Below are 14,049 nucleotides of genomic sequence, written 5' to 3' on the forward strand. Positions count from 1 at the left end.
CCTGCACCGTTAAAATAAACCCAAGACTGTACATTCAAACCAAAGTTTATTTTTCAGAAGCTGTTCTGTGTAGTTAGCAGCATTCCTACCAGACTGCAATGTAATCAACATCCAAATCAGGAAATGAAAGATCTCGTCAAGCTAAATTGTAAGATTTCACAGAGTCCCCCCCAAAAATCCCATTGCAACATGGCTGGACTTTGAGGAAGGAAGGAAATACAAGGACCTAGAATTGAGGGGTCCAATTCATTCTCAGTGCAACCAGTCTTTAGTGGATAATATCACCGCTTGGTATCTGGCTGAGTGGTCAAAATGGATTAGGTGGACATTTCAGTGGGAGAGGAAGGCCCTGTTCTGAAACAACTCCTACTCCCTAGGCACTTCCCCTAGCCCTTAATCCCTAGACACTTCCCCTAGCCCCTAGGGAATTCCCCTAGCCCCTAGGGAATTCCCCTAGCCCCTACTCCCTAGGCACTTCCCCATAGCTCCTAGGCATTTGTAAATCTGAGAGGACTGCATAGAGCTAAGTAATGTGCCAAATTAGATCACACAAGGAACTCGAGCACCACCTACTGGTCAGAGTGATGTACGAGTTGAACATAAATGCGATTCAGTATCCACTGCTGCAAATCTACTAACTTGCAGGGCTCTCTAACCCTGTTCCTGCAGAGCTACCGTCCTCTAGGTTCACTCCAACCCTAATCTAGCACACCTGATTCTAATAATCAGCTGGTTGATGAGATGAATCAGGTTAGGCACGACTGGGGTTGGAGCAAAAACCTACAGGAGGGTAGCTCTCTCGGGACAGGGTTGAAGAACCCTCTACTACAGCCTACCAGAGCGTGCACCCTTCGATCCTCCTGAACCTTGAAACTATTTCCGATCTTCTGTCATGACTGGATAGACAACAACCAAGTACTGCGATTCTGTGAGGAAAAGGTGAAGTATTTATTCTTCTCTCTTACCGACAAACCAGCCGTCGTCGCACTTCTCCATGACATCCACGATGTCCCCCTCCTTCAGCTCCAGCTCGTCCTCGTTACGGGGCAGATAGTTGTACAGGGCCTGGAACCTGGGGACACACACAACCAGGGCTGTGTGAGAAACGTGGCCCACACCACTATAGCTTTGTGATAAGATCATTATCGATGGGTGATGTTGATGTAGGCAGTTAGCCTAGCGGCTAATTGGACCAGTAACCGAAAGGTCGCTGGTTCGAATCCCAGAGACAACTATGTGGAAAAAAATGTGCCCTTGAGCACTTAACCCTAATTGCTCTGAATAAAGAGAGTGTCAGGTCAAATGTATGTTGATGATAATGCTGATTGTACAAGTGATAAGGGGGCTATGCTGACAGATCATACCAGACTCCAAATGAAATAAATGTAACGTAGAACATCAGAGATGATGTTGCTGAAGATATGATTACTAGAATGACCGATGGGGAAATATTAACCCACATAGTTACAGTCCTATGATAAGAATATTGTTGTGTCAATGATTGAGGTACATGTATCACTAGCCACTTTAAACTATGCCACTTATGTTCACCTACCCTACATTACTCATCTCATATGTATATACTGTACTCGATACCATCTACTGCATCTTGCCTATGCCTTTCTGTACCATCACTCATTCATATGTCTTTATGTACATATTCTTTATCCCTTTACACTTGTGTGTATAAGGTAGTAGTTGTGGAATTGTTAGGTTAGATTACTCGTTGGTTATTACTGCATTGTCGGAACTAGAAGCACAAGCATTTCACTACACTCACATTAACATCTGTGTATGTGACAAATAAGATTTGATTTGAGATTCTACTGTTACTTACAGGTCTCCTCCACCATGGAGCGAATCCTGCACAAACCTCTGAGACAAGATAGAGAGAGAGAGAAATAAGTACAGTGTGACAAACAGTTGATATGGTGATATAAATCCACTGCTTTGGAGAGTCACACTTATCATTTGGCTCCATTCCCCTTTCAGATGAGAACAGAATCAAATAAACCCCCGTATCCACTCCTTAACAAAAACACACCCAATCTCATTGCTCAATCCCCCACGAAGAAACAAATGCACTACAATGTGGTCCAACAATATCATGCACTGAAATCCAGGGGTAGCCAACAGGGTATTTATTAGAGAACAAAGACTACATTCCCCACAATGCACAGCTGCTAGTGTCACGCCCCTACCCTTCGACCTCTAACAGGCGACAGACAGGACCTTCGGGTCGCGACGGGGCTACGGGGGGGTTTACCGTCGACCGCGAGGAGGTCGTGCTTAAAAGGAGGCTGAAAGAACCAGAAATGCGACAACAACAAGAAGACAGACGGCCGTCAGCCTCCATTTTCAGAAAGAACAAGAGCAGGCATTTTGACCACAGAGAATCACTGGTATTGTCCCGAAGGACACCCTATTCCCTATATAATGCAGCATTTTTTGTTACAAAGGTAAAGGCTAGTGCATTCTATAGGGAATACGTTGTCATTTGACACAAAGACACTTCGTTTGCAAACTCCTGAGCCACTCATGCTTTAGGCAAGGGGCGGTCTTCCCATGCACACAAAGGCATACACCGTTTATACAGCATAGGTGATTTATACCACCTCTTATAGGCTACACACAATACATCTAAAAGAAACTAGCCTGGGTACACACACTGGCACTCTCTCATATTAACACTGGCATACACTGAGCATATGGGCATCTGCAACCAGAACTCCAACATGCTGCTAATTTACGCATTGTTATCACACAGCCTCACACACACACACACCGGTCCAACAGGTGAGTAAATCAAATGTATTAGGGCACAACACACACATACACACAGTCCGTCAGGGTTCATTTGAGTTAGCGTTTCTTATAAGTTGTTGTAACACAATATGAGCACCTGCAGTGTCTTTTTTTTACCTTGATCTTAGGGGACCTGGGCTCTGGAAAGGGTACGAGTGGAGGGGAGGGAGAAGGAGAGGAAGAGAGAGGAGGAGGAGAAGAGGAGGAAGGGAGCGCCTGTTGTGCATCAGGGATGGGGGAGGTCGGAGGAGAGGGATGGGGGGGAGCAGGGGAGACCAGGGGTGGGATGGGTTGATGTGAGGCCAAAAGGGAGGAAGCGAGAGGGGTGGGGGGAGGAGGAGTAGAGGATGGGCAGGAGGTAGGGAGGGGTGAGGTGGTGGGAGGCGGAGTGGTGAGAAGTGGAGAGGAGGGTGAAGGAGAGGAGAGGTAAGCGGGAGAGATGAGGGAAGTGGGGGGAGGAGAGCAGGGTGGCACAATCTGTGGCGAGGAGGAGAGGGGGATTGGGGGAGAAAGACGGGACAGTGTAGGAGAGGAAGAAGAGATTGCCAGGGATTCAGCTGGTTGTGAGGCAGAGTAAAAAGCAGGGGATGGTGAGGAGGGAGGAGAGACGGGGGGAGGGAGGAGGGTGATGGGCTCTAACTGTGCCGGGTTACACAAAGTGCTGTGACAGCGGGCATCAGCCTGGGAAGGGAAGGAAAATGTGACACCAATCACACCCAGCGTCAAACCTCGAGCTGAATCACCATTCCAAAATGTAGGTTCATTAACGAAGCATTATTCAGCATAACCAAGTAAAATGAACCAGAAAAGGCAAGATGTGAAACTACAGGGGTTTAGGGTCAATTCCATTTCATGACTGAAAAGCCTCCATATATCCAAGCCCTGGTTAACCATGTATTTTTAATTGTAATAAGTACATCTTAAATGTATTATCAAACTGTGTAAAACTGCTTGGAATTGGCTCGGGTTAGGTGTTAGCAAGCATGTGCGTATGCTTCAACTTAGTCTGAAACCTGGTCCACACATCATGCGCTACCTCTGTTTTCAGTCCCTCTCTGTGGACAGTTATAGTACCACAGTCTACATCAATGTTCCTTTCTTCTTCCTCCTCCTCTTCTTCCCCTCCTATAGCTTCCTCCTCTTCCTCAATGTACAATGTCATCGGCCTCTGAGAACCCGCCGTCCTCCTATTCACCCTTTTTGATTGGCTGTCCTGCGTGATGGACATGGGCTGTGCAGTCACGGGCCTATGAAACTCCGTCTCGAGGCTAACCCTGCTCTGTGATTCGTTGGTCAGTGCCACGTGTGGGGGTTCCACGGCCGGCCTGAGAACCTCCCTCCCGTCTTTGTCACACATGGGCTGATCCAGGATCATAGACAGCAACTGATCATAGGGATCTTCCACTTGCTGCTGAAGAGACAGGGGTTCTGTTTCTAGTTCTAGGGATACTGGCTGAGCACTTGGCCTGTACCATGGCAACAAACCTGCGGGAGTGTCCGCCGGCTCGGGTTCAGCGCAGAAGAATCCCCCTCTGCCTGCTAGGGACAGTCGTTCGTTCTGTTCACTGTCTCTTAGGCCCCTCTCTTCGAGGTATCCCAGGAAGGAGTCGAGCACGGGGGAGGCAGAGGGAGAGGAGGAGTCAGGAGGAGGGGGTGGAGAGAAAGGAGGGACTGAGGGGGGGGAGTCTAAGTCAAACAGCCACTGCTTGACAGCCGGGATGGAGGCAGCGAGACGACTGGATGCGTTTCGGGGCGGAGGGGTGAGCCCTCGTTTGGGCGGTGTGGGAGGGGTGGCCCTCCGTTCTTGAGCTTCCAGGAAAGGGAGGAGGCTCGTGGGGATGGGGTATGGCGTGGGTGATACGGGGCTATCGGAGGAGCGGGGGCCGAGGGCGAGCCACTCGCCGGTGGCGGCCTGCAGACGGCGGGTCTTCACAGGAGGAGGGGTGTGAGGGGAGGGGGGCGTGGAGCGAGGTGGATGGTGGTGATGGAGGTAAGGGGGGGTGGGAGAGCTGTCGAATGGCTCCGGAGGGAGGGAGAGAGAGAGAAAGGGTATAAAAGAGGAAACTTACACACCAGGAGTGGAGAAGGTGTGAGGACTGAGGGAAAGAGGAGATGCACACAAACTTGCCCACACTGCTCGTCCCTCTGCCATCCTAACCCAACAGTACCCTCTCTCCATCTCATTTCATGCTCTAGCACATACACATATTTCACCAGGCTCAACATGTTCTACATGCGTCTGGGTCCAATTGTGTGAAGCCTCTCCGTTAAAGGGATAGTACAGATATTTTGACATATTTCGGTATTTGTTTCCTTACTGTGAAAGCAGTCTGTGGACAAGGAGGGACTGTAAATCCACACTCAAATATCCCAATTAGCATTGTAATGCCATCCCTTAGGGTGGACATGACTTCCTCTTTAAGCCATAGCATGTCGACAGCTACTTGAGACGGCATGGTACATGTGTAGGTTTCTTAAAGGGGAGGTAGTCGGATCCCTAACGCATTTACAGCGCTTAGGAAAGGCTTTACACAACGTCCAGAAAGAGGACACTGTGCAAGTGACAAGACTTGCTTACTCTTTGGGGTTTTACGCTGGGTATCTTTAAAGCCCTTTTGACAACTGCTGATGGAAAAAGAGCTTTCTATATATATATATATATATATATATCTCTTTTTGGTGTCGATTGATTAAGACTTAAAAAGGTGGCTTCAGCGATATGACATCATCGTACACAGCGCGGGAACTTGTTGCTCACTGACATAAAAAAAAAAAAACAGAATTCAAATCTGCCAAGACAGACTGTCACAATTGGCTTACTCCAGTTTGGGCCTGCCCCCGAGGCGTGTCCTAATGGTGGCTGAATAGTGTATAACACTAGTTACAGATCTAGGATCAGCTTCCCCTCCCCCAATCCTAACCTTAACCATTAGTGTGAGAAATGCAAAACTGACCCAAGATCAGCATCTAAAGGGCAACTTCACCCTGCACCAGATAACATGTGGCTGGAGTAACTTTGAAAATCAGAGGATGGGCTCATTATAATAGGTAGAACAGAACCCTATCAAACACCTGTTCCAACCATTACCATGAGCCATCCTCCCTTTCACCAGCCTCCACTGGTGACTAAATACTGTAACAAGTGACCTGCTCATTGGGCGCTGCACTGTGGCTCCCCTCTTCTTCAGCCTCTGCAGCCTGTGTATATTGTATACTGGAGCAGAAGACAACATTTACAGTCTTTTATGGACCAATAAAACCATTCTTCTTCTGTCCCTACCTTGGCGGGCGTGGAGCCCGGTGTCCTGTTGCTGGGGTATCCGTGTGGGTCTGGGTGGTGGGAGGGGGCGGGGCTCTTGGATGGCGAGCGTTTGACGATGTCTATGTAGGCCACGGGGAAGATGCCCTGCTTGTTGGTGTCTGGGATCTTCCCCTCGTACCAGTTCTGGTCCACCTGTCTCAGCAAGACTACCCGCTCACCCTGCAGATTGTATACGCAGGTGAACACACATGGACAGACGCACAGATATATGTGCATATCAACGCAGGCAAACACATTGAACCATGCACAAATCACACCAAAACGCACAAATTTGTGCACACACACACACACACACTCCTTACCTTGCGGAGCGACAGTTCCACGTTAGTGTCAGCGTTGAAGTTGTAACGGGCCACCCCCTCCCCGATCTTTTTGACGTGTGCTGGTGGAGGAGGCCTAATCGGCTGCTGTTTCTCTGGCAACAGCATCTTCTGTGTGTGTGTGTGTGTGTATATATGTGTGTGTGTTTGGAGAAAGCGATGGGGGAAAGCAAAAGTCAGAGAAGTAATCAATTAAACTGCAAACTGGGTGATAACACACACACAATCATTATCACCTGAAACACACACACACGCAAACATAATCATTATCATCTGAAACACACACACAGGTAGGCGGCAGGTAGCCTAGCTGTTAAGAGCAGTAACCGAAAGGTCACTGGTTCAAATCCCCAGAGACGACAAGGTGGAAAAATCTGCCTTGAGCTAGGCTGTTAACCCCTAACAACAACTCTCCGGAACTGATTCAGAGGGGTTGGGGTTAAATGCCGTAGACATTTCAGTTGAATGCATTCAGTTGTGCAACCGACTAGGTATCCCGCTTCTCTTTTACCCCACACACACTCAATGTGCTCTACCTCTATGTAGGAGATGGGGAAGATGCCCAGTCGTCCGCGGTGCTCCCCCTCGTACCAGTTGCTGTCGATCTGTCTGATGATGTTGACCGCGTCGCCCTTCTTGAACGTCAGCTCTCTGAAACAACGGTCACAAGATGCTTCTTAAACCCCCAAAACACCTGTCTCCATGGGCCGGTTTCCCAGACGAAGCATAGTCCTAAACCAAAAGGATCTCTATTGAAATTGCTTTTCAGTCCAGGACTGGGCTTGGTCCGTGTCTGGTAAACCAGCAACCAATGACATGTATTGATTATATGTGGGCCGCGCAGGAATTAAACCCCAAAACCCGGGTGTTGGCAGCACTGTGTTATAAAGGGAACACGCATTGAGTCATACGGAATCGTCAATGTGACATTGTTAACCAGCCAGGAACTAGTCTCGAGCCCAAACTCGAGGCGTGTTAAGCCCAGAAACATTGTGGGAGGCAAGCTGGATGTCTAAGAGACTAGCCAAGCACCATTTTAGTATGAAGAGCAATGGCAGCAACACTCGCCCATGCATGCCTTTTCAAAGTAGGGAAATGATTAAAGATGTGAAGGTAAGCAAGTCACTGCTTTTTAACCTACAATTATTTACCCACTGCACCATACCAGTGTCTATAGTAACAGTATGTGAACCAAGCAATTTTGTACGTTGACGTAGTAAAAACTTCTTTTTTTTAAATACGAGGAAGAGTCCTAGAAAACTAATTTATCTTTTTGATTGAAAAAAAAAACACAAAAAAACATAACAAATCCCAATTTTCACTTGTAGACACTGGAATGGGCTGGAGATAACGAATATGGAGGTCATTGCCCATAACTACGGTTAACTTTGGCCCCCTCAAAAAAAAAAAGACGGACCGTCTTGTTTCAAGCGCCGCGCGTGCCCAGCCTACATGCTTCCAAACCAGGGCAGCACACGCCAAGGTACCCTGCATCTCCTCCGCCACACGTGCATTTCAATTGCATTCAGCCACTCTACTCACTTAGCAGTCTGTGCCTTAAAGTCATATATAGCTCTGGCAGGCTGTTTCTGATGGAGGAGAGAGAAGAGAATGAGTTGGGTCATCTGCTTATGGGAGACCTATGAAGATGAGAGATGAGAGAGGGAGGTATATAGAGAAAGGGGAGAGAGCAGTCTTGTGTTACCAGATATGATACAATTAGGTTGACATGTCAAGCTTATCAGGACAGTGAAGCGATTCTTTTTGAATCAATCAACAACTAGGTAGAGAAGAAAAACAGCAGCCTGTTCAAAATAAAATACATCTTCTAAATACCAGTGTTTCCCCTAGAATTGAATAGATGGGGTGTCTAGCTCTTTGGACCCCACCTAAAAGAATGTGGATTCAATTGAAAATGTTGCAGATTTAATGTGCCCGGCACTGGTAAATAAATAATCTATGGGAAACACTGGAATGTACTGGTTTAGCTAGGTCTCGCGATGCTATTAATTCCAAGTCTCATTCACCACTCGGCTATTGGGGCCTCAAAGTTAGTCTGGAAAATCAAAGTTCTGGTTTGGCTACCTCTCTGTCCGGGGTGGCTCGTCTGGTCTGCCCCCCTCCTCCGTCGCTGGTGGTTGTGCTGTACCCCCTGGAGGCATCCTGCTCTGTGAGGAGGGGAACAGCACAGGGGTCAGGGGTTATCGTCAGGGTCAACAAAACAGTATTACCATAGCGATGGGAAGACACATGCACAGCGGCGCCGGGAGGCACGTTCAGAAGGGCGAAACCGTTACAGCATGCTCAGATAGAAATGTATTGTGCAGAAACTGACACGATCGTCTTTTATGCAGAACATCATGTTGGCTCTATTCGTTACATTTCCCATGGGAGGATTCAGAAGGGTGAAATGTGCAGAACGCTGCAGGTGGACATGCAACATTACAGAGCTGACAATTGTCTCCACGTCTTAGCGTTCTGTAGCGTTGCGGCCTCCCTGAGTAAACCACGTTGGTATACGTAATGGGCGAGGACGTCATCCAGGGAATGAGTGTCGGGCAGGAAAATGACTAAATCAAATAATGAATGAATTCAAATGCATTTTATTTCCATTTCGGGGGAAAACACATGGTTTGGATAGCGTAGGACAGTATGATTGAAAGGAAAAGCATGCACGTCACAGAACCGGAACAGAACATTTGAACAGAAGAGAACAGAAGGATAAGTCATTTCAACCAGCAAGCACATACAGTGAGCTCCAAAAGTATTGGGACAGGGACAAATGAACAAAAAAATGGAAAAAAAATCGCTGGACATTCCAAAAATATATAATTATCCAATTGATAAAAATCGGCCATATCGGGATGTCTCATGGTCTGACGAACACGGCTGTAGCTCAGCCACCTTCCACGGCAGACGTGGAAGGCCGACATACTGTCAGAGGACGCGGTGGATGGAGATGCAGTCCGCGCAGTATCTCCAGCTGAAACCGAACAATTTCTTTTATTATGTTACTTCGACTGACGCACGGGTGACTCTTAAGGATTAACCCGCGAGTCATTGTGTCATTTCAAAGCCAAAGTGCTGGAGCCCACAGAGCCAAAAACAGCTGAAATGGTGTCACTGTCCCAATACTTTTGAGCTCACGGTACATTTCAAAAATACAATAAATCCAATTGATAAACCATCCATAACAAAATCATAAAATACAAGTGGTTCAACATAACAAGGCACATAAAGGGGAGGGAAACGATACAAAAAGAGATCTGCGCCAGCAATAACACAACTAAACCTAGTCATGGATGGACCGATACATCTCAAAATGATAGGGGACCAAATACAGTCAACAACAACATCATTTAACCATACAAGGGAATGAAAAGGAAGCATGCGGTCCCTGGGTGTCTTGAGGATGAGCCAATAGGAACAGGGCTTCTTTAACCTCAGCTCTGTTCATTGGCCCATTGCTGGAGCACAGTGACTGGTAGGAGAGAGGTGGTCACAGGCAGGCAGTACTGGGGGAGTTGAGGAGGGAGAGGGACTAAGGGCTGGTTGGTGTGTGTACTGTGTGTATGTATGTGTGTACTGTGTGTATGTATGTGTGTACTGTGTGTATGTATGTATGTATGTATGTATGTGTGTATGTATGTGTGTGTGTGTGTATGCTCCACCTGCATTGCCGTTGCCTGGCTCCTCTCCATAGTTGTCATTATTGGAGGCGTCGGTATGACGACTGTAACAGGCACCTAGCGGCGACTGTAGCCGCGGCGACGAGCCGTACACCGCTGGACTCCCGTCGGGGTACAAGGAGCTTGAGGAGGGACCACCTTTGCGGCTCCCCCTCTGCCCCCGTAACGAGGAGCTCCTCTCGGGCACATCCGGGAGGATCTCAGCCAGTAGCCTCCGGAGGATGCTATCGTCTGGTTGCCTAGTGCCGCTCCGGCCTCGCTCCGCTTGGATGTGTTCGTAGATATCCCTCAAGGCCGCATCCAAAGCTTCATAGACGGCTTCTTTAGACTTGGGCCTGGTACTTCGTCCTCCACTACTTCTTCTCGAAGTGGGTGGAGAATCACCCTTTTTCCTCCGGAAAGGCACAGGACTGACGAGGAAGGCCAGCTTGGACATCCCCTGCTGGGTTTGGGCTGCTTGGGACGAGGGGGGTAGAGCATGGTGGTCCCCTCCGCTCCCTCCCCTTCCCCCGTGTCTGGTTTGCTGTGCCTGGGGGGGTTTCTGCCGGAGCTCCTGGCGGGCCCGCTCCCGCTCGTGGCGCAGCATGGTGGTGAAGCGGGTGTTGGAGGCCGGGCAGTGTCCTTTACACGAGCTGATGAGGTGACGGTGCTGGTAGCCCTGACCCTGACCGAGAGACTGATGACTAGGGTTGTGGTGGCTGTGGCGGTGGCGGTGGTGGGAGGAGGGGCCGTAGAAGCTCTCGACTGACGAGGTAAGCGAGCAGTGGTCGAATTCGCTCTCGCTGCAGAAGGAGGATCCTTCGACTTGGGCAAAGTCACTGAGGTCCGAGGCGGCTACATCCTGCTCCGACTCAGAGTACTCGGCCCCCGGGACAGCGGCCCGTCGATATACGAGGGGGTCGGGGAAATTGTGGGGGTCCAGGGAGAGGCGGGGCTGACCCTCGGGCGGGCTCCTCGCCCCCTGGTGAGCGTGATGGGACGTCCCGTTCCCATTGTTAATGTCCTCCTCTAGCAGAGACTCAATGGAGAAACGCCGTTTGGGGTACCCGGGTGTCTCCCTGCCCCCGCCGCCTCCTCCCCCGCTACTACTGGCGCGCGACGATGACCCGCCGGGCGTGGTTGCGCCAGATGGGACCTCGCTATCTCCCAAATCGGGCATCGACTTGGACTTCTGGATGAGTTGCTCGTATGTGGAGATGCGCGTTGGCACCGTATCGCGAGGGACCTCCAGGCCCCACGACGGCCCCCAGGGGGAGAGTTTTCGGGGGAAGAGGTGCGGCTGGCGCTCCAGCTCCAGGATGCGGACACGGACCGAGCGGATGACGTCAGAGGGCAGCAGCTGGGCGCGGTCGATGTGGTGCATCTTGCGGTAGAGCTTCAGGAAGCCTGGCGCGTCGTGGGCACGTCGCCGGTGCGGGCGAGGCAAGGAGCGGGTAGAGGACGATGCGGTTTGCCGCAACGGGTTGTCGAATACCAGTGACCCGGCGCTCTCCGAACGGGTAGCCTTGTGCCCGCCGGTGCCGCCCGGGTACCCGTCGTTGAGCAGGTTGTCACAGCTACGCGACCTCAGCTTTGCGGGTGGCGCGTCTTCGGCGCTGCTCCATGTCTCGGCGTCCGGGTTGGCACCGTCGACGTCGCGACGGTGGGCGAGGTTGGAGGGCACGGAGGAGAGAGGGGAGCGGAGGTACGGGCCCGGGGAAGAGCTCAAACGGGGGGAGCAGGTCATGTCGCACGCGTCCCCACCTTTCAGACGATCCCATAAACCAGAGCAGCGTGGTAGAGAGGAAAAGAGGAGAGGAAGAGAGTGAGAGGAACAGAGATAAAGAAATAGAGAGGGCAAAATGGACGCCATAACAGAGCACTTGAACATACTGTAGCCTTCATCATGCAATGGTGGAGAGAGGGGTGAGAACGAGAGAGAAGCTAAAACGGAGCACTTGAACATCAGTTCCATTGTGCCAATCCCAGAGCGCAATGGTGGAGAGCGAGACGGAGAGATTTACAATTTACACATCTCACATCCTTTTCACGATACAGTGCACACAGTGCACAAAACATTAAGAACACCTGCTCTTTCTATGAATGATCCAGGTGAAAGCTATGATCCCTTATTGATGTCCCCTGTTAAATCCACTTCAATCAGTGTTGATGAAGGGGAGCAGACAGGTTAAAGAAGGATTTTTAAGCCTTGAGACATGGATTGTGTATGTGTGCCATTCAGAGGGGCAAGACACTGCAACACTGCTGGGGTTCACACACAACAGTTTCCCGTGCGTATCAAGAATGGTCCCACCACCCAGAAGACATCCAGACAACTGTGGGAAGCATTGGAGTCAACATGGGCCAGCATCCCTGTGGAACGCTTTTCGTCATCTCGTAGAGTCCATTCCCCCGACGAATTGAGGCTTTTCTGAGGACAAAAGGGGGCTGGCATCTCAATATTAGGAAGGTGTTCTTAATGTTTTGAACAGTGTATACTCAACAGAAACAGATGTACAACCGACAAAGGCAGATAACAAAAAAGATGACGAAACACTAATCTTTTCTATTGTCACCACACTATGAGAGACAAAACCTGTGAACACAATGAACGGAATTAGACACCACACAACAGACTTAATTTCACAATCCATTCCTGGGGGGGGGGTCCACATTTTTGCTCCAGCCCCGTAATCACACACCAGACTCGACTAATCAACGGCGTGGTTATATGTTGACATGACATGTCGATTTGTTTGGGGCATGTGTTAGCGTTAGCCTGTAATCCTAGCAGATTTCTTCCATTGGCTATGTTCATTTTCTTATAGATTTATTTTTGATTTCACCTTTATTTAACCAGGTAGGCTAGTTGAGAACAAGTGCTCATTTGCAACTGCGACCTGGCCAAGATAAAGCAAAGCAGTTCGACACATGTAATAAACAAAACATAGTCAATAATACAGTAGAAAATTCTATAAACAGCATGTGGAAATGAGGTAGGATAAGAGAGGTAAGGCAATAAATAGGCCATGGTGGCTAAGTAATTACAATATAGCAATTAAAACACTGGAATGTTAGCGCTGGGCTAGGACAAAAATGTGCACCCCCTGAATTGGACTGAGAAACACTGAGTTAGAACCTTCCCATTAGCTCGTGGAACATGGTCGTTTGTTTACAGTGTCAACACAAGGCTATTTAGACTGGGCTGGATGCTCCTTGACCTGGAAGAGGCCCTCAGCATAGCGTGAGAAGAGGAGATTTGTCTCTCAGTGGGCTTGTGTACGGTCTGATTGCTGTCGGGCATAAAGTGAGTGAGCACAGAGAATGTGTGTGTGTGTGTGTATATGTGCGCGAGCGTGTGTTTATGAATGCTTGTACATCTGCAAGGGAGAAGTTGTTAAGATTGAGTTTGTGTGTTTTTGATTGTGTGCGTTTGAGAATGCTTATACATCGGAAGAGAGGAAGGTTGATTGTATTGAGGGTGTGTGTGTGTGTGTGTGTGTGTGTGTGTGTGTGTGTGTGTGTGTGTGTGTGTGTGTGTGTGTGTGTGTGTTTGAGAGTGCTTACAAATCGGAAGCGAGGAAGGTTGATTGTATTGAGTGTGTGCGTGTCCTTTATGGGTTTCTCATTCATGGCCGGTTTCCTCAGGGTGCAGGCTCTATAGGGATCCAGTGTGTGTATATGCCTATTTATGCATGAGTGTGTGTGCACATACGTCTCTCTGTTTGCCTTTGTGTGTGTGTTGTGTACCTTTGGCTCTGGAGGGGGAGGAGGGGGAGGAGCGTGTGGCTGGTTTCCTCAGTGTGCTGCTGCCTCTGTAAGGGTCCAGTTGTTTTGGGGAGACCTGGTTCTTGCCCTGGTCACCCGAAGGCTCCGACTTCCTCCTCTTCCTGTAGTCACTGGCAGCACTGGAACACAAAGTGATAGAACACGC

The 14,049-nt window shown here is 49.3% G+C and overlaps 1 protein-coding gene across 19 annotated transcripts in view; it reads right to left on the bottom strand.

Moving 5' to 3' along the window:
- The window catches only part of LOC109894160 (sorbin and SH3 domain-containing protein 2-like), an 86,480-nt gene that overhangs the window by 3,305 nt on the left and 69,126 nt on the right, over positions 1–14,049 (bottom strand). For 14 of the 19 annotated variants that reach the window (XM_031828460.1, XM_031828457.1, XM_031828446.1 and 11 more), the window contains 10 exons: positions 13,866–14,023; positions 8,533–8,615; positions 7,990–8,087; positions 6,984–7,098; positions 6,430–6,558; positions 6,086–6,286; positions 3,842–4,825; positions 2,923–3,486; positions 1,838–1,875; positions 966–1,072 (listed from right to left, as the gene is read on the bottom strand). In XM_031828460.1, the coding sequence (XP_031684320.1) occupies positions 966–1,072; positions 1,838–1,875; positions 2,923–3,486; positions 3,842–4,825; positions 6,086–6,286; positions 6,430–6,558; positions 6,984–7,098; positions 7,990–8,087; positions 8,533–8,615; positions 13,866–14,023 (2,477 nt within the window). The other 5 variants (XM_031828461.1, XM_031828462.1, XM_031828450.1 and 2 more) reach the window with 4 other exon arrangements.

This window comes from Oncorhynchus kisutch, linkage group LG7 (assembly GCF_002021735.2).
Source record: "Oncorhynchus kisutch isolate 150728-3 linkage group LG7, Okis_V2, whole genome shotgun sequence".
Taxonomy (NCBI): Eukaryota; Metazoa; Chordata; class Actinopteri; order Salmoniformes; family Salmonidae; genus Oncorhynchus; species Oncorhynchus kisutch.